This window comes from Oncorhynchus tshawytscha, linkage group LG06 (genome assembly GCF_018296145.1).
Source record: "Oncorhynchus tshawytscha isolate Ot180627B linkage group LG06, Otsh_v2.0, whole genome shotgun sequence".
Classification (NCBI taxonomy): domain Eukaryota; kingdom Metazoa; phylum Chordata; class Actinopteri; order Salmoniformes; family Salmonidae; genus Oncorhynchus; species Oncorhynchus tshawytscha.
The window spans coordinates 51,481,712-51,507,540 of NC_056434.1; the positions used below are offsets into that span (position 1 = coordinate 51,481,712).

Below are 25,829 nucleotides of genomic sequence, written 5' to 3' on the forward strand. Positions count from 1 at the left end.
TAAACTGACTTGTGCTTTCATTTCACCCAGGTTCCCTCGTGTAGTCCCTCATCTCAAAAAAGATCCCAGGTATAATAAGCACCCCCAAAGTGTTTAGCATTCGTCTCATATCAAAGTCTGGTTTGGCACTCACACACGCGCTCACACACCTCCATCCCCCGATACATAGAGCGCAGTGGGAAAAGAAGTGATGAGAGATCCGGAGCGAGAGATTCAGCATGAACCCCTCACCAACACACACACACACACACACACACACACACACACACACACACACACACACACACACACACACACACACACACACACACACACACACACACACATCTCCCAGTTCTGTGAAGGTGTGGAATCCTCGTCCTCTTCGTTGATGCTTATTCCCATTGCCAACGAGTTGGTCTGTTGTGGAGCAAAACATACTGCCGTTTTGACACTTTATCGTAGTGTAATATAATAGACTATTTATGGAGCCATTGTGCAGCACCTACTTTATCTTTATCATAAGATTGGTTTCATCATCTCATTTGCAAAGCTCCATTGGCTTCCATTGCATTGCTGTTTAATTTAGAACATTACGAATATTAGAACAGTCAGAATGAAGTTTCACAATAAAGATAGAATGGACATCGAAGAAGATAATAATACTTTATTCATTCATTATATTTCAAGTTACTTGGAAATTCGTTATTTCACTACGTGGAGAAACTTAAATACAAATAAATTGTTAGTAAAAACCTTGAAATTGTTTTAGAATAAGAACACCAAACCATTTTCAATACGGTCACAAAGTGGAAGAGTTTGGCAGACCTTGTGCTGCTCATATAAGCAACATAAACCAGAATGACACAGTACATCGAGGGGTACTTATCTTACACTCCAAAGTCCATTACATCTGAAGGTTTCCAGAGTACTGTATGGTTTCATTTAGTACAAAATAGGGACATTTCGGGAAAAACACAACAATATCGCTGACAAATGGAAACCATCCAAATGTGAACTCATGAGCAACGTCTTGTCCTGTTAGTTACAATAATGTACAATGTTCACATCAAAGAAAAAAAGAAATAGTAACAAAAAAAAGTATATTTATTCTATAGAAGTAGTCTATATTGAACACAGCTCTCTCAGCCAGTCAAAACCTTCTCATGCACAGTTCGGCCTCCCAGGCTCTTAAAAGGGATAGTTGATCAAATGTTGTCATTTGGCTGAACTATCCATTATAAGCTCCTCTTGCAGTGGTTTTCTGTACAGTCAATTAGAGTATATATTTACAAATGCAACAGATGATGTTCATTTAAAAAAAACAACAACGTAAAACTTGATGCAAGTTAAAATAAAAATCTCGATCCCTTCCCTTATCACGCCAAAGGCCATCAAATGTAGTTAGTATAAGTGACTCGCATGAATATTATCCCCTCGACACGCACGCACACACAGCGCAAAAATATGATCAAACACTTCGTAGATGACCCGAACCTTGAAAAAATGTACAGAGCATTGACCGTGTCCAATATGGCAACCCTAAGCCGCTTATCTGAGGGAGAAGCATTTTGAAGCTTTTCAAAAGATTAATTTATGGAGTCCTCCATCCTTTCATCCTTCCTAGCTGAACCCATCATCCTCAGAGTACGACTATTGCTTTATGGGCATTCCACTCACTGAACTCTGGGTAAAACGGTCTTTTTGTGAATTAATCTAGATTGAACTGAATCAGAGTTCTGTATTAAAAGGCACCGTACTGCTGAAGGCCACACAGCACCACAAATAAATGCAACATTTTGAAAGAAAAGCTAAAGAAAAGAGTTGGATGTCAGTACATGCACTTTGGGTCGCACAGAAAGAGCCATAAAGTCACCGTCAGGTCATGGGATGTGCAACCACAGGAAGTAAGGTCACATGCAGGTCAAAGGTTATGATGATGATGTCATGACAGCATGCCGCACTTCAGCATTTGCAGTGATCAAAACAAAGGTGACATGTGAGCACCAGTGGAGGCTGGTGGCTTCCTGGTGTTTGATACCGTCCCGTTAATTTCATTCGAGCCATTACGGCGAGCCTGTCCTCCCCCATTCAAAGTGGCACCAGCATCCTCCTCCAGTCATGCTTGATTGAGCCTGCTTGGAGTCGGAATCACAGATTCAGGCAGGAGAATACTTTTAGGAGCTCACTGGACATCATCCTGCACCGTAGATGCAACTGTCTTGCAAAAAGACATGGAATGATTTTCATGTACTTAGTAACACGTTTCACCACCATGTCGACAGACACTGATGCCTCTTTGCGGTTGCCCTGAAGGGCAAAGTACCTCGAACACACACACTAATATCAAGATAATGCTTTGACCGGAAAAAACCATATGGCAAACCCAAATAATTCAAATGTGTACCGTATAGCAGTTCAAGATAAATAGACAATAGCTTCCATGTAATAATCGACTAATTGGTGTTAATATGTGTTTGTGTATCATTTCAGGAAGACGTCTGGTTCTAAGTGTCGCTACGAAGTCAACAGGCTACAGAGAATAAAAGAGTTGGAACAGCCTCCGCAATCCCTCCACAAATTCAGTGATTTCCAAATGATAGCGTACAATCCTCCAGTGTAGAGAGTCTCACACGTGTCTGTTATGTGTCGTTTAAGAAGTCTCCTATGTGTTTGTGACAGTAGTGTGCGGATGGGCGGGGCATGGGATGACAATAAGCCACAAGGTGACGTGAGGAACAGCCCTGTGAAGATGGCGAATGGAACAGTCACTGGAGAGCCCCTACAGGTTTGGATGTCCAAATGTCTGGCTACACAAACCTATGGACCTGGCTGTTTAACCAGCTGGCTACAAAGGAGTTCAGTTTACTGCAGCACCACCTACTGGCCTGGCTGCCTATCCCTCCACCTGGCTGACCTACTGATCAACCAGCCGGCTACACAAAGGAGTTCATAGCGGAGGTATTAACAGGGGACGGGGCCTCGGAGCTTTCGTGGCCCCCAGCAGTGTCCCTGGCGGAGCTCTTCCCGCTATACTGTCCAATAAAAGACCCATCCTCGTTGAACTGGCCGTCTCCACCATCGCCGCCGTAGTCTACTAAACTGTCGTCACTGTTGTCCCTGTGCACCGTCCCGTTAGACGGTGTGCGGCTCCCTTTTAACGGCTTATGGTCCTCAGTGTCACTAGGAGAAAACGACATGCAGGTGAAATGATGACAGAATGATGTAAACAAGGATTTTAGTGTATGGCCTTTTTTTTTTTTTAGATGGAGCACTGAAGTAATTTCCTAATTACTTTTACTACCATTACCCAAGTATTCAAATGTGTCTAATTCCAGAAAAAAAAATTTCAAACATATTATTCCACAGCTTATGAAAATATTTGTTTATATCCTGAATTGGGTTGAAATTTGGACTCAGAAGGCACTACTTCTGACAGTGGATGTTAACAGTATCATTTTTCATCATTTTTAAAAATCTAGCCCCAAGTCTAAAAAAAATGATGTGAGCGAGTAGTTGGTTTTCATCACGCAACAGGGGAATACAAGCAAAATCATACCCATTCCACATTTCCCCTGAAGCCATGACACGAGGAGGAAAATCATACATATTTGCCGTATTGCCAGACAGAAACGTTTCTCCCCAACAAAAGTTGCAATGACAAACTGAAAATCCAATGTAATAAGCAATCACATGAAAAGCAAATGAATTGTCAGCCAAACGTCCCCAAAAGCATAAATAACTAATAATCACACTTTTGCAAACAAATGAAAGAAACTGCAAAGAAAGCTTTCTTTGAGGATTTAACATTAGTTTAGTCAACATTCAAATCAATGTCAGCCGATGATTCATGAGAGTGAATAGCAGGTGGACTCTCTTTCAATAAAGCCTTCATAATGCTATCACACTTTTATTACACCTGTTATAGCCAGTCATAACAGGTTACGTCAGCTAATAAAACATTACTCAACAAGAAATCCTATGTTATCAGGATGCAATCTTACTACAGATTAACGACTGAAAGCACTGCATTGGACACCAATGATGATGATACGTTATGACACCACTATGTAGGCTTTATGACAGTTAATGACAGTTTATAGCACAGACAAGGACAGTGGTGTAACTCTGGGGTGGTTTTACAGCAGGCCTTTTTCTCCAAGTGGCAGTAAGTACTGTTTATCAGAACGATATCACAGTATAGCAGCCCTTTGGTCACTCCTCTCATGCCAGTCTTGCAGTACCCTTCATTACCTTGTCTGAGACCCACATAAACAGAGTGCAGAGGAAGTGATCAGGCAGAGAGAGATAATCACGACCCCCCCCAGCATGCACAGGTGAGACAAGCCTGCACTGGTTGCTTACCCATCAGTGTTTTCACGTGGGTTTGACTGTTCCCTTCTGTGGTCTAAGCATACAGCACCCACACATCCATCCAAACATAGCATAGCAGTATGTATCTCCCTTCAACATCACATTTCTCCCTTGTAAGGGTAGACACTGGCGTTCAAGGTCAACAGCTACATCATAGTTACAGCACACGATTTATGCACAACCTGCAGCCAAACCGGAACAGCTTAGTAGAGTTAGATGAGTATTTATTGACATAAAGACCCAATGGGTGGGACATTTGATTTCCTTTCACAAAGGCACTCTATATTACACATTTAGCCTTGTGATATATTGTCTAATACTTGTTATTTCAACAATATACACTCCGTCATATTGTCTATTATTTTGCTATTTGAACAGACAGATTTGGCCCATTAGTAGCTTATTGTCTCTCGTGTTATGATCGTAAACTAGATAAGAGTTTTGATGTGGACAGGACAAGAATAGCTTTTTGCCTTGTTGAAACATTACATAACATCTTTCACTCCAACATGGCCTCTTAACTCCCAACATGCCGATAGCTTCATACTGGATGACTTATACTGTACATATCTATGATTTCATTCAAGACATTATTGCCTACAGCGAGTTTTATATACGGTCTTCATCACGCCATGCATATCACACAACATTATATATCCATAATTCCATATACACTGTGTAAAGTATGTGGACAGCCCTTCAAATTAGTGGATGAGGCTATTTCAGCCACCCCCGTTGTAGACAGATGTATAAAATGTTGGTGGAGGAGGGATAATGGTCTGGGGCAGTTTTGTGATGGTTCGGGCTAGACCCCTTAGTTCCAGTGAAGGGAAATCTTAACACTACAGCATACAATGACATTCTAGATCATTCCAGGTGTCCACATACTTTTGGCGGTGTATTGTATTTATGTGTTACAGCATAGATAGAATGTATATTATAGAGCATATTTATGTTTAAAACACATGATACAAAAAGTAATAATATCAAATATAAGAAGAAAAAAAGAAAAAACGTCATATAAATTGGAAAAAAGCTGGACCGGTACAAAATAATGTTTCCAAAACGCTATACATAATAAGTAAAGTGCTTCATTTTTCTTAATATCTGCGTGCATGGTTGGAAAAGCAAGCAGCCTGAAAAGCAGATAGAAGGCGCTATAGCAAGCATAACTAGATTAACTGCAGTTAGTCAGAGCTTATATCAACTGGGATGAGTGTAATTACTGTACAGTATGCATATGTATGCAAATATTAATTTATTAAGTATGTACGTATATTCCATAATACAAAAGCTACTGTATATTTATATGCACAATGTATTTGTTACAAGGTATTCATTTGGTTACAAATGTGAAATTAGTGGGGCAGGTATCTATGCATGCCAGCTTGGAATACTGAAAGTTATTCTTCAAAAATATTCCTGACTGTTCTAGGGAAAGCTTTTAAAAGTCCCCGAAAAACCTAAACCCCTAAAACGTAGACCTGAATAATACTGTATATCCTGCTTATCGAATGACGCAACACAGTCAAACACACTACAATATCGATCTGGCCACCAAGCCACCGACACACTAAGCGGAGAAGAATCCCTCCCCGTCCCTGTCCCCCTTACCCAACCTCTTCCATAAAGAAGAGGCTTGTGCTTTACAGTGTAGCTCCAAACGTCTGCAATGCCAGAATCCCTGTTAGAATGAAGGTAGTCCCGCGGCAAGTAGAGGTCAGCTGTTAGGACGGGGAGGCCAGAGCGCCTGCCTTGCTGACAGGAACCAGGTCTGGGGAGGGAGCAAGGGCTTGGTGGGGTGGTTGGGGGGGGCTTGGGGGCTTGGGCAGGGAAGAATTGGGGCCCCAACAGGCTCCAGGAGAGTCATGTTTCTCACCTGTATTCCCCGAAAGTACAGTCATCCTCTTTCATGGGCTGGAACTCTGGGTCTGTGTGAGCGTCCTCCTTTTCTTTCACTGGAGGGGGGGGGATTCATCAAATGTGTCATTTACTACGGCCTAAGATGGGTGATGGATATGAAGGCGACAACGTGCGTGTGCTTGTTTGCATGTGTGTATGCGTGCGTGTTTATGCGCCAACCAAAAGTACCCACCTGGGTATTTTCCTCCCTTGTTTCTCTGTATGAAGCAGATGATGAGGAGAACGAGGATGAGGAGAGCGATAGCACACATCAGGCCGATGAACCAGCCCTGAGTTGCAATATCCACCTGTCGGGCTGCCATAGCTGGCCAGGCACAGAGGGAAGGAAGAGGATATCAGAAAACTGTTAACGACTGGCCTGTTGCTTTAATTGAGAAAGGAAATATAAGTAACGTTGAGTTCCTGCACTGGAGTACAATGAAAATCTAATGTACAATAAAGTTTTGTTAACGTCTAAGTTTCAGACATCTTCTATTGTCATCAAGGCTGCAAAGGGAGATTGTGGAGGAGACAGAAGTACATGATAGTATGAAAATAGGTTTCCAAAGAACCCGTTGTAAGTATTTTATTGTTTGGAAATGGTCACATAGTGTTACTGCAAACGACAAGTGGTGTGTTAGTGATGTTATGTTAAACATCTCGTCTGCGGAAGTTACAGGCACATGAATGCAGAGCGTATCGAAGACAGCTTGACTTCTACAGTGCCTGGCGCAAACAACATTCGTGTCTTCTCCCTCTCTTTCTGCCTCTCAGTCTTGCTCATGCACCACCCCCCCCCCACACACACACACACACACACACAGTACACACACATTACAAACAAAAACCAAATGTTAACCACAGCAGGAGAGAGAATTAGGTGGATTATTAGACAGCTACACATCAATCTTCTATATCTTGTGAATGGTATCTGTCGTCGATATGAGGGCGGTCTGACTGTACGTCTCTCCAGAAACAAGACGGTGTTCCTAACTTCAACACAAATATGCGTACAGGACAACATCATGCAGGTCAGGAAACTCTACTGAACATGCCTACAGTATGTTTCCAAAAGAGAAACTACAACAACAGATACACTGTTGATCAGCAACGCTGTATACCACAGGCACCGGAACAGGTTTCTTGAGTGGTGAAGAATAGCAAAGCTACCGCATACACACACACGTTTCTCTACAACACAACACAGGGCGAGGCAAAGCGAGGCCGGGCGGCGACCGGCCAACCGCGTGCTGCCTCACCTGGAATCATCACCAAAAGCTCTTCTGATTGGTGGAGCACCGCTTGGCCGTTGTGGCCCTTGGCGACCACTCGCACCCTATAGGACAGGCCCTCCTTTAAGCCCTTCAGCACATAGACCCGAGAGCCATTTACATACTCTTTCTGCCACTCCTCTTCACCTAGAGAGTTGCAGGACGAAAGATGTACGGTGTACATATTAGGACATCCATTGCAGCCAGCCGAGAAGTGTTCATGTCCTAATATGTACACCGTACACTGATAAGTTGGAATGGGCTGTTGGTGTTCATGCAGAGATGGTTTTTACTTGTGTATCTATTGAAATGCTATAGGCAGAGGTGAAGTAATATACAGTATATAGCATCACATATGGCATCTATGTTAGATATTACTACATCTGTACATTTGTATTATGTTATTTCATGGTGTTCTACGAATGAAGTATTGTGATTACAAACATTTGTGGGATGTGTCTCAGTGAACTGGGTTACTAGACTAAATGTTACAGCGTGACTCTGAATAGGGAACTGAAAAGCGTCTGAAACTACATTATCGGGATTGACTTGATAGGAATGACTCAATCATGCTAATTCACTTTCTGATTGTTTTCAAGGTATAGGTGTGAGAGAGCCATACTACACACACTGTGTGTGTTTTTTTTTTAAACCCTCACTGCTGTTCAATAACAACAACTAAAGCTAATTAAGAGTCCAATCAACATTGAGCATTAAATATTATTTGAGACTGTCCTATACTGCTTTTGACTATGAACCATTTGAATAGGTTTGTGCCAACTGTTTAAAGCAATATTCTGTATTCCGGCCAATCACACAGAGGATATTTTTATTATCCAATCAGAGAAATCAGTTTTTATCATATCTGGGCACGAGGCAAAGTAACAGCAGCCAGCCTCATAATTGCCAAGTTAAAAAAAAAAAATGTTTACACCTGCAACAGCCAATCATTGAGTAGGAGTCTCTTGCCACCTATACGTTGAAGGATACGTGATAGAGGGATATGTCTTACTGTTATCGTTCTCTACTATATATTCTACATAAACGTTTTTTTCCGCTCCCCAGTATTCCCAACTGATCAGCGTTCCGTCCTCTCCCACGGAAGAGCTAACGTTCCCGAATGCCGGAGCCGCTGGATGCACTGAGCACAAGAGAAGGAGACAGCAATGAAGCTTCAACAAAATCAGGAGTCTATTCACCTTCAGATGATGCACCCGCCGATAGCAGAATAATAGCTTGTGATTCAAATATTGACATCCGTCCGTATCGCAACATACGTCTATAGATCCAAATCAAAGCGAGACAGACTTCGAGTTTCCATTCCAACTCCAATTACTCTCAGGGTCGATCAATAACCTTTACAGTTGCACTGTTGTTTATGAGCCTTTCAATCAAATGAAAACGCTAAAGCCTAAACATTTGTAATACACATTCTATAATACAATATGGATGATAACATCGACCCTTGTGAACCATCGATCAGAAGAGAAGCAATGATAAGATATACTATACAGCGTGACTGGGAATGTGACAAGGTCTATAGCGGCTGTACCCTTGTGGAATGGGAGGTGTGCCGGAGGAGACCGTGCTACGGGAGGTGAGGGTTGGGTGTTCCCTGGAACAACATGGAGAGGAATAAGAAACATCACACAACACCACAGACAAAGACACACAACAGGCACGCCGCCGGCAGAGGTAGGCAACACAAACCACGCGGGCCAAAGGTCGGCGGTGAGGTTACACGGGCCCATTGGCATGCAGTGGGAGTGCAAACAGACAATCAGCATGTTTGAGGGGGGGGGGTCAGTTTGAAGCAAGGTTCAAACACGCACAACGTCATGCACGGGACAGGCAGCACCAGCCGGACATAGAAATAGGCATAGATCAGCAGTTGCAGGGGGAGAGGTAAAGTCTCCATAACGCAGTTAGTAAATCAGACTCTGAGGAGTCTTGAGTCTGTTGTGTGGCAAAAGGTGTTGCAGCAGCCAAAGATGCATCACATCATATTTGAATGTCTTTATCCAGCTACAGTGAGCTCCAAAAGTATCGGGACAGCGACAATATTTTTTTTTGGGGGGGGGGTTGTTTTGCTATTGCTATTGCTATGCTATTTTAACCTATTTTCAATAAGGAATCGATACCAAAAGGGAAGTTTAAAGTGTTTAGTAGCAAGGATGCCCGTCAGCTGAATGCATACACATTCAGAAAGTATACATTCACAATCTTGTACTCTTCCCTCTTTTTAGTCAACCCCTCTTGTCGGTGGCACCTACCTATCTATACATTTTGTGACCCCAATGAGTTTCCCATGTATCTCCCCATGTGGAATGTCCACGGTCCTCCTTCTCAGAGATACTTTGTTAATAAAGGCCCAGATCAGCATGAGGGGGTGTGCACGTTGACAACCACACCGACAGAGGGCGGACGCATTAGGACTTTGAGAGGGGAAAAGGGACACAAAAGGGGAGAAAGAGGACACAGAGGCCGATGATCTGACCCCTGAAGTCCCTCGATGCTTTAATATCAGTATAGAAGGTGCACAAGGGTAGAGAAGGAGCCAACTGTGTTTAACAAAGTGCAACTGGGACACGATCCACTATTGTTATTACAACTACTACACTGAGGTGATATCATGCTTTGGTACGATTCTGTACACATTTTCACATGCTAACCGGTGAAATGATTTTGTACATCCACAAAAAAACGACCTACAGTACAAAACAGAGTACCATGCGTTATAAACAATTATAAACTGGGTGGTTCGAGCCCCAGATGCTGATTGGCTGAAAGCCGTATACGACGGGTATGACAAAACATTTTCACTCTCCTAATTACGTTGGTAACCAGTTTATAATAGCAGTAAGGAACCTTGGGGTTTGTGGTACTATATATGGCCAATATACCACGGCTAAAGGCTGTATCCAGGCACTCCGCGTTGTATCGTGCGTAAGACCAGCCCTTAGATATATTGGCCATATACCACACCCCCTCAGGCCTTATTGCTTAAGTATAAAACACAATCTAGATGTTGGGGGATGACATTCCTGAGTTGACTTGAAGCATTCAAAATGGTTGACAGGTAACCCTCATATGAATGGGGTTTGCATCGATAGAAACTGACTACAGTTCAGGTTGTGACCATCATCAACGCGTTAACACATACCTTCGTCCATGATCGTGGCGGCTTCCTCTGTAACGACAGGCCCTGCTCCCTGGCCTGTTTTGGCATTGAAATAAAACTTGTAACGTGTGCTGTACTTGAGGTTAATGAGAGTGACGGAGGTCTCGTTGGCTGGCAGGGCCAGCTCCTCCACCGGCCCCAGCACGTCGGAGATATTGACTGGAAGAGCGGAAGAGGATGTGACAGGGGTGTAAGCAAGATGGGTGGAAGGGGAGAAAAGGTGTAGTGAGAAGGGGCAGGTGGATGGATGGATGGGAAGGTGAAAGAGGGGGCAAGATAATGCGGGTCGAAAGGTGGGGGGGGTGGAGAGGTGGATGGAAGTGACATCAGATTATCCATCGCGCTGCGGGGTGGTTCTCACTCTGTTCGACGATGTAGTTTCTAGCTATCACAGGCTCAACCCCTTGGTACATACACCTCGCAATAATACCAAATACATACGGTGCTAACAAGACATGTAAAGGAGGGCATACTGAACAGCAGACTGGACCACAAACTACAAGTAGAAAAGGTACTCCCTGGCTAAGATACTGCTAAGCAGTAGAGGTGCTCCCTCCGTCGAAGCTCTGGCGGAACCTCTAGCTCTCGATGCCTACTATGTTATCCCTGACCCAACCCTCCTACAGCCAAAACACAAGTAGAAGAGTATTACTACGTAAGCTCACCTGTCTGATATTTGAGGGTGTAGCCGGTGAGGCGTCCATTGCGGTCGTAGGGAGGGCCCCACTCCAGAGTGAGAGAGTCCAGGTTAGGGTTGGTGATCCTCAGGAAAGATGGCCGCCCAGGGACTGTAGAGCATGACAGGCACACAGTCAAGAGCCGCACGCTGATTGTCCCCAAATGGCAATTTGTATGCAGCATAAAAGCATGAAAACAGACCCATCAACCCTAGCTGAATTGCCTTGACATGATACCCTCTATACGAATAGAATGTTGGCTCCTCCTACCTCCCTCAGGGGTCTCGAACTGCTGGTTGGAGCTGGCGGGGCCCTCCCCCTTGCCGTTGAAGACCCTGACGTTGAACAGGTAGAGGCTGTAGGGCTGCAGGCCTGGGAGCATGCCATGGCTCTTGTTCCCACTGAAGGTCAGGACTTGCTGCTCCACATGGTGGGGGTTGTGTTTGTGGAGGCTCCGCTCACGCCAGTAGTACACCTGGTAGGACACAGAATGAGATACTTTCAATGGGGGATGATACAGAGCTGTGTGTGCGTGTGTGTGTGTGTGTGTGTGTGTGTCTGTGTGTACCTTGTATCCCTTAAGACGTCCCCGTACTGTCTTAGGAGGGACAGGCTCCCAGTGCACCTCAGCCAGACTGCTGTTCAACACGAGGACCTGGACAGTGTCTGGTGCCTGCATCGGCACTGTGGAAGCAGAGGTTAGAGGGAGTGGAACACAGTTTTCAGGGAGCAGGACCCGATGGAGAAACTTCATTAAACCCACTGGTCTAGTTACAGTAACTAGTCACGGTACAGGTTAAAAGGGAGAGATACTTGTCGTCTCTTTCGACAACTTTTAGTCTGGCAAATCACGCAAACAAGTACTGTATGGGTCGGTCTTCAAGACCAAGATCAAGCCTAGCCATGTACTAAAAATCATTTGCAATAAAAAAAAATCTATTTAGAGCAAGCTTTTAGTCCAGGACTATCCTAGGCTTAATCTGTGTTCAAGAAACTGGCCCCTAGTGTCTCCCTAAAACGCAAAGTTGAGTTGTGTGTTCCTCACAGTCCTCCCCGGAGTGTCCGGTGACCACAGCAGGCTCAGGTCCAATCCCGTAGTCGTTGATGGCTTGAACCTGGACCTCGTAGGGTGTGAAGGTGGGCGTGCCAGAGACCATGAACTTGGAGACGTTAGCCACGGTCACTGACGTCCACTCCTTGTCCACGTCCTTCTGTCTCCACATCACCTTATACTGCAGGCCTGGTCCGTTGGCCTGGTGACCTGACATTGGCTGCAGATAGGATGAGAGAAAGTGTTTAACCACATTGTAATGACTGAATCCATCGCCCTTACATACACAATGATGCTTACCTTCCACGAGATCACAAGGTTGTCGTGTTCCGTTCCAAAGCCATCAACTCCACTGGGGTTCTCATCTGGAGCTAATGGGACGAAACAAAATGCCAAATCAACAGTATGCACAAATCGACAGTATGCACAAATCAACAGTATGCACAAATCAACAGTATGCACAAATCAACAGTATGCACAAATCAACAGTGTGCACAAATCAACAGTATGCACAAATCAACAGTATGCACAAATCAACAGTATGCACAAATCGACATACTGTAAGTCAACACATTTTGCAATCAACCACATTAAGCAAGTCGATCCTACAGTCTGTACCTGAAGGGTTGGTCTTGTATACGCGGGAGGGCAAGGAGGGGATGGAGAGGCCCACGGCATTGAGGGCCAGGACTCGGAAGGTGTAGTGGACATAAGGAGACAGCTTAAGGTGGGCCGTGGTCTTGGAGCCCGGAACCACCGTCAGGTTGTGCCAGTGGCCATGGTGGTGGAGGGAGTCTGCGTATTGGATCACAAACACTGGGGGGGTAGAAAAGTGGTGAGCGAGTGCAGAGAATGCAAGCCATGTTTTTTACACTCCAACCATTAGATTGTATTTGGAATGTATTAGCCAACTCCCGTCTTCGGAGTTAACAATCAAATGCAAATGGGCCCAAGCTCTCTGAGCGCATTCATATACCGGATAATTAACGAGAACATACTGGAAGACCCTATAACCAAACCTGCATATTTTAAAAACCCATGAAATCCAATGTTGAAAACATATGACATGGGGTAGTGCTGTGCAAACATAACTAGAAAGTGCTCTGAGTGGTGCTAACCTCATTAAACACAGACTGAGTTCAACTAGCTAGAGTACACTCTCAGGATAATAACGATACAGTCAGCTTCGAGCTTCTGGGAGCTTCCGAGAGTAGGTCAGTAAGGTCATTAACAGACACACACGCACGCACACACATACTGTGAATAGGGCTGTTGTGTTCGTCTCCGGGTATCCAGGTGAGCTGGACACTCCTGGGCTTCTGGTCTGTCAGCTCCAGGTCAGTAGGAGGGTCTGGTTGTTCTGGAGAAGAAACACACAAGACGTGACGAGATAAATTAACTGGGTTTAGAACGGTGCATTGGAATAGCACTTTAATGGCACAGCAGCAACGCCAAGACTCAATGTTTTGGATAAAGACAAAGCAGCATGCGCCCTCGGGCTGGATGGATGGAGACGATGACGCATTTCAGAAGGACCCCACTGTGTGACGGGATGGAGAGGGAGGTAAAATGATCTTAGCATTCAAAGGCACTGCTAATTACTTCACACTCACAACCTAGGAGTTTGAATTGCACCACATTGGTCACGTATCTACTCAACACATGCAAAACAGCATGAGCGTTCGGACATACGGCGGAGAACAAAAATCTGCAAACCGCACCGACAGTAAGACTGAAATCCAAAAAGGCCATAAAACATGGTGGTTAAATCAAAAATGATAGTCCCTTCCGTCCGCCCATCAGTCCAGGGTCTGGTGACATTACAAACAAACAGAATAGATGATCACATCTGCGAGCAGCGGAGCATGCTTGAGTTTGCAGACCAGACTGACAGATCACCCCCCCCACACACACACAAGCGTGGAAACATAGCTTAAGCACCCGCTTGTGTGTGATGCTGGTTTTACCGTAGACTATAGCTGGAGTAGGAGCTGCCTCTGCCAGGTAGGAGGGCAGGTAGGAGTGAAGTAGGGGGGGTCAGCGGTTAGTGGTACAATAAGACAGACCGCCTTCTCTCTCACTGGGTATTATTTCACATTTAGGATAGAATCATGTTCTTTTCCGCAAAAACACTAACCCATACTCTTAACAGAAATGATGGTATACTTCAAGGAAGGTGAAGAAAAACACCCAGTTACACTTGTACTTTAAGGAAGGATTCACAAAAGCATGTGGAGGTTGTTCGTATGAGAGAGTGAACATACCGACAACAGTGAGCTCAGCGCTAGCAGAGTCCTGGTCCAGAGTAGTGATCATGATGCAGGTGTAAGTTCCTGCGTCATTCTCTGTCACGTCTGTTATGGTCAGGCTGTCAGAGTCCACCACAAACCTGGGAAGACATAGTCAATGTCAGTCAGTTTAATGCCTCCTCTTATGGCCTCTTAAGTTACAACCCTTTTAAGTGTACAACCCTTTTGTTTGGGTTGATTTGTGTGTTTTGGGTATGAAGTCGGGAGGATTAGCCTTGATGGAATAACGGATCAACTAAAATACTGTCACAAGAGGAGACATAATATGAAGCTGGGATTGACTATTGTAGATATAACTGCATGGTGCTCTATGTTGGAAAATGTGTGTTTGACCTCTCGTCGTCGGGTAGTTCTCCGTTGTCTTTGACCCAGGTCATGGTAGGGATGAGGGAGGGGTCGTGTTTTACTTTACACTCAAACACCACGTTCCTGTTCCTCTGCACCACCTTGTACTCCGGCTGCTTCAGGATACGCGTGGGCTCTGAGGGGAGAAGGGGTCAGGAAACTCAGTAAAGGAGAGCAGAGTAAGTTGAGTCAGAGGGGTAAGTTGAGCCTCCCTTGTTTCTAGGAAACCATAAACCAAAATTAATCATTTGACAAAATAGTTAGGAAGAGGTCATCATTTCATGTCAACCAAGAAACCACATGGAAAAAGTGGTAAGCAAGTTAAGACCAATTTTTTTAAAATTTTCACCAAGTCAAGTGAATTTATTGTGTTCAGGTTTCATTATACTTGTATTTGAACCAAAGTAGATATTCAAGATTGTTCAATACATCAGTTGGGGTCTCTATAAGCTTCAATACGAGGCCCTAAACCGAGCATGTAAGTGCATCCTTGTAACTCTGAGGGCTAATATAGTCAAACTGTTTACTTTGGGGTAAGTTAAACCAATATGCTTAAAATGATTAAAAGACAAAAAAAGTGATTGTGACTGTGTTGAATTGTGTTTGGGAAATAAAGATAGACATTGTTTTAAAAAGATAGTGGTAATATTTCATTCAGTACAGACATTTGTAGGTGTCTTAACTTACACTGTCCCGCGGCTCAATTTACCCCATGCTCGGGTTAAGTTGTACCAAGAGAACACTTTTTTTGGACAAATGTTTACATTAATTCTAATTATTTCCAGGGAAACACAACATCCTAAAATATATTTAGATAACCTACAGTTGAAGTTGGACATTTACATACACTTAGGTTGGAGACATTAAAACTAGTTTTTCAACATCTCCAAAAATGTCTTGTTAACAAACCATAGTTTTGGCAAGTGGGTTAAAACATCTACTTTGTGCATGACACCATAGTTTTGGCAAGTGGGTTAAAACATCTACTTTGTGCATGACACAAGTCATTTATCCAAAAATTATTTACAAACAGATTATTTCACTTATAATTCACTGTATCACAATTCCAGTGGGTCAGAAGTTTACATACACTAAGTTGACTGTGCCTTTGAACAGCTTGGAAAATTCCAGAGAATTATGTCATAGCTTTAGAAACTTCTGATATGCTAATTGACATCGTAAGAGTCAATTGGAGGTGTACCTGTGGATGTATTTCAAGGCCTACCTTCAAACTCAGTGCCTCTTTGCTTGACATTATGGGAAAATCTAAAGAAATCAGCCAAGACCTCAGAAAATAATTGTGACCTCAACAAGACCTCAGAAAATAATTGTGACCTCAACAAGTCTGGTTCATCCTTTGGAGCAATTTACAAACGCCTGAATGTACCACGTTCATCTGTACAAACAATAGTACGCAAGTATAAACACCATGGGACTGCGCAGCCGTCAAACCGCTCAGGAAGGAGACGTGTTCTGTCTCCTAGAGATGAATGTACTTTGGTGCGAAAAGTGCAAATCAATCCCAGAACAACAGCAAAGGACCTTGTGAAGATGCTGGAGGAAACAGGTACAAAAGTATCAATATCCATAGTAAAACCCCCTATATTGACATAACGTGAAAGGCCGCTCACCAAAACCGCCATAAAAAAAGCCAGACTGTGGTTTGCAACTGCACATGAGGACAAAGATCATACTTTTTGGAGAAATGTCCTCTGGTCTGATGAAACAAAAATAGAACTGTTTGGCCATAATGACCATCGTTATGTTTGGAGAAAAAGGGTGAGGCTTGCAAGCCGAAGAACACCATTCCAAACGTGAATCACAGGGGTGGCAGCGTCATGTTGTGGGGGTGCTTTGCTGCAGGAGGGACTGTTGCACTTCACAAAATAGATGGCTTCATGAGGAAAGAAAATTATGTGGATATATTGAAGCAACATCTCAAGACATCAGTCAGGAAGTTAAAGCTTGGTCGCAAATGGGTCTTCCAAATGGACAATGACCCCAAGCATACTTCCAAAGTTGTGGCAAAATGGCTTAAGGACAACAAAGTCAAGATATTCGAGTGGCAATCACAAAGCCCTGACGTCAATCCTATAGAAAATTTGTGGGCAGAACTGAAAAAGCATGTGCGAGCAAGGAGGCCTACAAACCTGACTCAGTTACACCACCACCAAATTTCCACCCAACTTATTGTGGGAAGCTTGTGGAAGGCTACCTGAAACGTTTGACCCAAGTTAAGCAATTTAAAGGCAATGCTACCAAATACTAATTGAGTGTATGTAAACTTATGATCCACTGGCAATGTGATTAAATAAATAAATAAAAGCTGAAATTAATCATTATCTCTACTATTATTCTGACATTTCACATTCTTCAAATAAAGTGGTGATCCTAACTGACCTAAGACAGGGAGTTTTTACTCTGATTAAATGTCAGGAATTGTGGAAAAACTGAATTTAAATGTATTTGGCTGAGGTGCATGTAAACCTCCGGCTACAACTGTATGTTAGAAAGAATACTACATTTCCCTTGACGGAGTAATGCTGAATGTGAAACAGGGCTCAGCTTACCCCACTCGCCCCTAAAGAATGAACCAAAGCTTGTCCAGCTGTTATACATTCTTTACTGTAACCGTCCTTCAGGAATGATGTCAAAGTATGACAAATATTTTTCAGCAACTCTTGGAAGTCTGTTTCAAAAAAAGCTAAATAACAAAGGCATAAAACAGACAGAGGAGACAGGGTGTTTTGTGGTCATCCCAGGCTCTCACCTTTGACCTCAAGATAGACGTGGTTCTCGGAGATGCCCAGAGAGTTCCTGGCCACACAAGTGTACTTCCCACTGTTGAGGGCCTGGGCCACATGTATCTCCAGCGTCCCGTTCTCATGCAGCACGTAGGGGTCCCCGTCCAGGGTGCTGGACCTGCTGTCCTTAAACCTGACAGGGGAACCACAGGCTATGAGCTTCTAAGCTGGGAACGCATTTGACTGCGTCAGATATTCTCCACCCTTCTCCCACCCCCTCCCCTTCCTCATCACGGATTTAACAATTAGTGGAAACGTTGAGAGAAGGGTGGAAAATCTGGATGTCGTCTCCTAAGAATTCAAATGGGCCATGAACTCACCATGTTATTTTGGGGATGGGCGAGCCGAAGGAGGAACAGTCCAGTAAGGCGCGGCTGTTCCTGATCACCTGGTAGACCTTGTTAGCTGGTGTCAGGACTCTGGGTGTTTCAGCTATGGAGACAACAAATGCTTCATGATAAACCATGTGACAACAATGCTGAGTACTGAGTTCATGCAGTGTCGATCACATCATGATGCACTCCGATGCAGAGGCAGAAAAGGGCCCTGCGTTCTCAATTCAAGTATGTGCCGACTCACAGAGAACATTGACGAAGGCATTGGACAGCAGATATCCATATTCATTGGAGGCGTGGCACTGATAGACTGCACTGGATCCAGTCTGAACTTCCTCGAAGATGATGGTGTCGCCCTCCACCTTCCTACTAGGGTCCTTAGGTGAATCTATCAAAGGATCAAAAACAAGTGTCAAACGTGTCATCATAAACCTACAAAATGATTCACTTGTCTGAACCTCACATTGGCACATACAATGACTTAACTGCAAGTGTTTGGGGAAATATACTTTTAGTGTCTGTGCACAGTGAGTGCACCGTACGAGACATAGGCAAGGCCACTCAATCAATCGATCAATTAATCAATCAATACTGAGTACTCACTTTCTATGGGGATTCCGTTCATGGCCCAGGTGATGGTGGGTTTGGGGGTACCGCTGGCCCTGCAGATCAAATTACCCCTCTCTCTGGGAGCCAGCACCAGGTTTCTGGGGGTACTGATCCAGTACGGGGCCGCTGGGAGGGGAACAGGGGAGCACAAGGCAAGCCGATGGTTGGGTTATTGATTACCTCACGTCACAAAGGGTCAGCAACAATGGCACAGTGAACAATATCGATTAACCACAACCGGTTAATGACTGAACCCCCTGCTCCAGATAGCACCATTTAAAAATCTATATAGGAGATAGATAGGCAGCATCGAAGCAAGCCCAGAAGGCAGGTAGACCAAGTCATCCGTGCGTTCCCGACCGATTTCAGCCCTGCTCATCGCCGACCGTTGTCTTGTGGTGTTATTGAACAGCATAGTGAAAAGCAGAAATGAAAAGTAGGACGACCGCAAGTCACAAGAGCGGTAGGTTGAATTCTAACCCGTGGCCACTCTGCTATAGGCTACACGCGTGCCAGCCAGTCAGTGGCACTAACTGCTAAGTCACATGACAAACCTTTGACGGTGACGCGGATGGTGTGGTGTACGGAGGCCAGGCGGTTGCGGGCGGTGCAGCGGTACTCTCCGGCGTCCGCCTCAGACACGTCAACAATGCGCAGTGTCTTCTGGAAGTGCAGGAAGGAGGTCCGCTTGGCAGGGAACTCCCCGCTCACCTTACTCCATGAGACCTCTGGAGTGGGTCTGGAGGGGGAGAAGAGGGGGTGTGGGAGGGGAAAGAGACAGATGGAGAACACATAAGAAATTTCCAGTGAACTCCCCCCTCCTTCTGCTTTCAGAACAGCCTCAATATGTCGGGGCATGTCGATTACGGCAGCCCCCGCACCTCTCTGATTCAGAGGGGTTGGGTTAAATGCAGAAGACATTTCAGTTGAATGCATTCAGTTGTACAACTGACTAGGTATCCTCCTTTCCCTTTTCCCTTTCTACAAGGTGTCGAAAGCGTTCCACAGGGATGCTGGGCCATGTTGACTCCAATGCTTCCCACAGTTGTGTCAAGTTGGCTGGATGCCCTTTGGGTGGTAGACCATTCCTGACACACACGGGAAACTGAAAAAAAAACAGCAGCGTTGCAGTTCTTGACACAAACCGGTGCGCCTGGCACCTACAGCAATAAACCCCGTTCAAAGGCATGTCAAATCTTTTGTCTTGCCCATTCACCCTCTGAATGGCACACATACCCAATCCAAGTCTCAACTGTCTCGAGGCTTAAAGATCATTCTTTTACTTATCTCCTCCCATTCATCTCCACTGATTGAAGTGGATTTAACAAGTGACATCAATAAGGGACCGTAGCTTTTCCCTGGATTCACCAGGTTAGTCTATGTCATGGAAAGAGCATCATGTTTTGCACAGCCAGTGTATAAGCACACATACAAAATGGTATAATGCATTAATAGTAGAGGTATATAAATAAAACAACATAATACAGGTCAAACAAAATGGACATTTTCTCGTTGACACTGTGTCCTTACAGTCCCTCAGCGATACACTCCAACTCCAGGACCTGTCCTCTCAGCACCATCTTGGAGCTGCTGGAGCCAGACGGAATCAGGAAGGTGGGTCTCCTCTCCTCCGCCGAGCCATCTGCAGCCACAGGGGGAGGGGTCAGAGACACAGTAGGTCACAACAAGACTTCTACTGTTTCTATGGTTCCTCTACCACAGTCAGTGCTGAGCCACGGTGGAGGACCAGGTCAGGGCTCACACACTCAAAACCCAGCAATTGACTTTCAAAGGTGATTCCTGTTTAAGCATGGTTTTTAGTGAACCTGATCTCCGCAAGCATATACGAAATTGCCTTTAATTAAAAGTCTATCGCTGCGTGCAGGTGTTGGATTGAATCCTTGCCTTCATCACTTACTGTGAAGGTGCTCATTGGTCGAGGGGTACTAAGAGGCGGTATACAGTTCTAGAACATGTACTTTCCTAGGCAGTTATAACAGTAAACTACTTTCTAGTAGTGTAAGATAAGGATAACAAGTACGTCGAGGACAATCAAAAGGGTTATTGGCGGTTATGATTTCATGCGTTCAGCGAATGGTGCTTGTGATTGTGGCAATGATGATACATGTAGACATTAATTGAGGTGCATCGCAAGCATTACTTTGAGAATCGACTCTCTCCGAATTGGCTTGGATGTGGCCTCCTGACAAAATCACTGACTGTATCTATTCACAAGACATGTATCTTCAGGGTACCAGACAGACAGACACACAGGAAGTGATGCTTTTACAAACAATGAGAAATGAACTGATAGGAAATGAAAGATCGTTTTAAAAGTGGATTGGGGGGAAAGAATTAGGTCGGCTTGGGTGTAAAATAATAGAACAACAAACTGTGGTGTTGGTAGTGGTTGGAACATTCACAGTTTGGAAGCTGTCAATCTACTTTGCTCTAATTCAATACATCACTATAATAGATAGAAAGCTTTTTAAAAAAAAAGTAGTCTACTGAATAAAATATATATTGTTATTTGTCCATTTACAAGATACACTACGTGACCAAAGGTATGTGGACACCTGCTCGTTGAACATCTCATTCCTAAATCATATGGGCATTAATATGGAGTCGGTCCCCCGTTTGCTGCAGAACAGTCTCCACTCTTCTGGGAAGGCTTTCCACTAGATGTTGGAACATTGCTGCGGGGACTTGCTTCCATTCAGCCACAAGAAACAGAAACAGCCTTCCCCAAACTGTTGCCACAAAGTTGAAAGCACAGAATCGTCTAGAATGTCATTGTATGCTGTAGCGTTAAGATTTTCCTTCACTGGAACTAAGGGGCCTAGCCCGAACCTTGAAAAACAGCCCTAGACCATTATTCCTCCTCCACCAAACTTTACAGTTGGCCCTATGCATTGGGGCAGGTAGCGTTCTCCTGGCATCCGCCAAACCCAGATTCGTCTGTCGGACTACCAGACAGTGAAGTGTGATTCATCCCTTCAGAGAATGCGTTTCCACTGCTCCAGACTCCAGAGCATTGTGCATGGCTATCCTAGGCTTGTGTGCCATGGAAACCCATTTCATGAAGCTCCCGACAAACAGATCTTGTGCTGCCGTTACTTCCAGAGGCAGTTTGGAACTCGGTTGTGAGAATTGCAACCGAGGACAGAAGATTATTACACCCTACGTGCTTCAGCACTAGGTGGTCCCATTCTGTGAGCTTGTGTGGCCTACCACTTAGCGGCTGAGCCGTTGTCGCTCCTAGATGTTTCCACTTGACAATAACAGCACTTACTTGACCGGGGTAGCTCTAGCAGGGCAGAAATTTGACAAACTGACTTGTCGGAAAGGTGGCATCCAATGACGGTCCCATGTTGACAGTCACTGAGCATTTCAGTACGGGCTATTCTATTGTCAATGTTTGTCTTTGGAGATTGCATGGCGGTGTGCTCGATTTTATACACCTGTCAGCAACGGGTGTGGCTGAAACAACCCGAATCCACTAATTTGAAAGGCTGTCCACATACTTTTGGCCATGGCATGTATGAGGATGGCAAAGGTTAGAACCATCATGCAATGTTTCAGCATTTGAAATGGTGTTAATAAATAGTTGCTGTCGAAAAAAGAAAGTAGTCTTTCACAAAATTTGAGTTCTAGTATTGGTGTACTACTACGGGAAAGGGTATCACTAGGGTAAAGGGTTAACACTAGTTATGTGTTAGATTGCTAATATTGGTTCCCTACTAACTTAGGGACAAATCACTAGGGAAAAGGTTAAGGGGTTACTGTAATGTTAGAGGTTGGTATCTAGTTGGTTGATTACTACGGGAGGAGGGTGACCACTAGGGGGTACCAAAACTCACCACTAAGAAAATCAGTTTCATTGTACAAAGCAGCAACAGTCTCATTGATTGCATCCACTGTAACACAACAGGAAATAATCAAACATGCCACATGTTGAAATCGAGTGATGTAAAAAAAAGCAGTAAAGGGAATGGACAAAATTAACATAAATGCTTGATTCTAAAGTCAAACCGTGTGAACGGAACAAAAATACTGGATACTGATCATACATAAAAAGTATACAGTTGAAGTCGGAAGTCTACATACACTTAGGTTGGAGTTATTAAAACTAGTTTAATAGTTTTAGTTGAAAAACTATAGTTTTGGCAAGTTGGTTAGGACATCTACCTTGTACATGACACAAGTCATTTTTCCAACAGTTGGTTACAGACAAATTATTTCACTTATAATTCACTGTATCACAATTCCAGTGGGTCAGAGGTTTACATAAACTAAGTTGACTGTGCCTTTAAACAGCTTGGAAACTTCCAGAAAATGATGTTATGGTTTTAGAAGCTTCTGATAGGCTAATTCAATTCATTTGAGTCAATTGGAGGTGTACCTGTGGATGTATTTCAAGGCCTACCTTCAACCTCAGTGCCTCTTTGCCTAACATTATGGGAAAATCTAAAGAAATCAGCCAAGACCTGAGAAAAAAGGTCTTGTGAAGATGCTGGAGAAAACAGGTACAAAAGTATCTATATCCACAGTAAAACGAGTCCAATATTGACATAACTTGAAAGGCCGCTCAGCAAGGAAGAAGCCACTGCTCCAAAACCGCCATAAAAAAGCCTGACTACGGTTTGCAACTGCACATGGGGACAAAGATCGTACTTTTTGGAAAAATGTCCTCTGGTCTGATGAAACAAAAATAGAACTGTTTGGTCATAATGACCATCGTTATGCTTGGAGGAAAAAGGGTGAGGCTTGCAAGCCGAAGAACACCATCCCAACCGTGAAGCATGGGGGTGGCAGCATCATGTTGTGAGGGTGCTTTGCTGCAGGAGGGACTGGTGCACTTCACAAAATAGATGGCATCATGAGGGAGTAAAATTATGTGGATATATTGAAGCAACATCTCAAGACATCTCAGTCAGGAAGTTAAAGCTTGGTCGCAAATGGGTCTTCCACATGGACAATGACTCCAAGCATACTTCCAAAGTTTTGGCAAAATGACTGAAGGACAACAAAGTCAGGGTATTGGAGTGGCCATCACAAAGCCCTAACCTCAATACTATTGAAAATTTGTGGGCAGAACTGAAAAAGCGTGTGCGAGCAAGGAGGCCTACAAACCTGACTCAGTTACACCAGCTCTGTCACGAGGAATGGGCCAAAATTCACCCAACTTATTGTGGAAGGCTACCTGAAACGTTGGCCCCAAGTTGAACAATTTAAAGGCAATGCTACCAAATACTAATTGAGAGTATGTAAACTTCTGACCCACTGGGAATGTGATGAAAGAAATAAAAGCTGAAATAAATCATTCTCTCTACTATTATTCTGACATTTTACATTCTTAAAATAAAGTGGTGATCCTAACTGACCCAAGACAGGGAATTTTTACTCGGATTAAATGTCAGGAATTGTGAAAGACTAAGTTTAAATGTGTTTGTCTAAGGTGTATGTAAACTTCTGACTTCAACTGTAGATATTGGTCATCAAACCTTGTCTGTGAATCTGTACGGTCTGGACAACTTGGCATCATGACAATCAGTCAGTAGTAAATGCTAAACTGTATGAGAAGGCCTTTTGTTGTTGAGAGTATACACAATACAGTGCAGTCATGAAAGCAGAGGCTTCACAAAATCAGTTAACTTAGTGGTGGGGCTACATTGCACGTAACACAGAGAATAACCTAGAAGGTATTTTACCATGTGTCTTTTCATCATAATGACCACTAGACTACTACTGGCGACGCTGCGGTTGGGATCAGAGATAGGAAACACAGTTTCCCTCCAACCGAAACTGACACACACATTCAGGGCGCAAGCACATTCACACCCACACGCAAGAAAACACACATGCTCGCATTCACTCGTGCGCACGTGAGCACACGCACACACTTACGGTTGAGCACTGTGACGGTGATGGGTTGTTTCTGCTGGATGGTCTGCGTGTGGGGGAAGCGGGCGTAACAGATGTAGTCGTTCCTCGAGTCCTCCTTCAGGACATTGGAGAAGTACAGGTCTCCATTCAACGCCTGGGACACACGGCTGCTCTGAGGCAGCCTCTGGAAATCTAGAGAGTTGGAGAGATGTGTTGAAGTCAAAAGGGAGAGACATGTTTTAAGGCCTGGGATATCCCAATGATCTGAGTCAGTCTCTGGGAGACTGGGCGGGAGTGGCAATTAGGAGGAATGTCAGTGAGCAACAATTTTGAGACTTTAGTAAAATATCTCATTTAATTTCATCATTTACAAGCAAAGAACCCAGAAAGAAACAGGACAGAAGATATAAGATTTCCCCCTTCAGAAACTTGGGTGTTTGCATTTCTCCTTCTCTATGTACAGTACGTAGCTAACAGGCCTAGACACAACAAATAGCATGTAACTTACTGATGTTCATCCAGAAGATGATGGGAGGGGGCAGGCCGGCAGGGGGCCGGCACTGTAGCACCAGAGACACGCCCTCCTGAACGATGATCGGCTCGTTTCTTTCCTTCGACCACAAGGGGGACCCTGAAGAGATGGAGAGGAACACACCTCATAAGTTAGATAGACCAAATACACATGAGTAAAACATGGTATACTGTACCAGTGTGTGGTTTCTACAGTCATCGAATGTCAACAAAAGGTCTGACAGAATTAGGGGACATGGAGTTCTGGCTACATGGAAGTAGTGAGTTCTGGCTATATGGAATGAATTAGTTCTAGCTACATGGAAGGCATGAGTTCTAGCTATATGGAATGAATGAGTTCTAGCTCTATGGAATGAATGAGTTCTGGCTATATGGAATGAATGAGTTCTAGCTACATGGAAGTAGTGAGTTCTGGCTATATGGAATGAATGAGTTCTAGCTACATGGAAGTAGTGAGTTCTGGCTATTTGGAATGAATGAGTTCTAGCTACATGGAAGTAGTGAGTTCTGGCTATATGGAATGAATGAGTTCTAGCTACATGGAAGTAGTGAGTTCTAGATACATGGAAGGAATG

At 44.1% G+C, this 25,829-nt stretch overlaps 1 protein-coding gene across 15 annotated transcripts in view; it reads right to left on the reverse strand.

Moving 5' to 3' along the window:
• Positions 1-626: 626 nt before the first annotated feature.
• LOC112252689 (neuronal cell adhesion molecule-like) overlaps positions 627-25,829 on the reverse strand; it is a 113,183-nt gene continuing 87,980 nt past the window's right edge. For 4 of the 15 annotated variants that reach the window (XM_042323351.1, XM_042323352.1, XM_042323349.1 and 1 more), the window contains 26 exons: positions 25,232-25,354; positions 24,745-24,915; positions 22,698-22,754; positions 20,368-20,479; positions 19,392-19,576; positions 18,832-18,963; positions 18,473-18,616; positions 18,214-18,325; positions 17,860-18,026; positions 15,078-15,225; positions 14,700-14,824; positions 14,403-14,432; positions 13,694-13,795; positions 13,054-13,251; positions 12,736-12,806; positions 12,430-12,655; positions 11,953-12,068; positions 11,655-11,859; positions 11,373-11,495; positions 10,690-10,866; positions 9,079-9,141; positions 8,539-8,667; positions 7,515-7,673; positions 6,449-6,580; positions 6,233-6,311; positions 627-3,162 (listed from right to left, as the gene is read on the reverse strand). In XM_042323351.1, coding sequence (XP_042179285.1) covers positions 2,916-3,162; positions 6,233-6,311; positions 6,449-6,580; positions 7,515-7,673; positions 8,539-8,667; positions 9,079-9,141; positions 10,690-10,866; positions 11,373-11,495; positions 11,655-11,859; positions 11,953-12,068; positions 12,430-12,655; positions 12,736-12,806; positions 13,054-13,251; positions 13,694-13,795; positions 14,403-14,432; positions 14,700-14,824; positions 15,078-15,225; positions 17,860-18,026; positions 18,214-18,325; positions 18,473-18,616; positions 18,832-18,963; positions 19,392-19,576; positions 20,368-20,479; positions 22,698-22,754; positions 24,745-24,915; positions 25,232-25,354 — 3,533 coding nt within the window. In that variant the 3' untranslated portion in view covers positions 627-2,915. The remainder of the gene's footprint in view (positions 3,163-6,232; positions 6,312-6,448; positions 6,581-7,514; positions 7,674-8,538; positions 8,668-9,078; positions 9,142-10,689; positions 10,867-11,372; positions 11,496-11,654; positions 11,860-11,952; positions 12,069-12,429; positions 12,656-12,735; positions 12,807-13,053; positions 13,252-13,693; positions 13,796-14,402; positions 14,433-14,699; positions 14,825-15,077; positions 15,226-17,859; positions 18,027-18,213; positions 18,326-18,472; positions 18,617-18,831; positions 18,964-19,391; positions 19,577-20,367; positions 20,480-22,697; positions 22,755-24,744; positions 24,916-25,231; positions 25,355-25,829) is intronic. The other 11 variants (XM_042323358.1, XM_042323356.1, XM_042323354.1 and 8 more) reach the window with 7 other exon arrangements.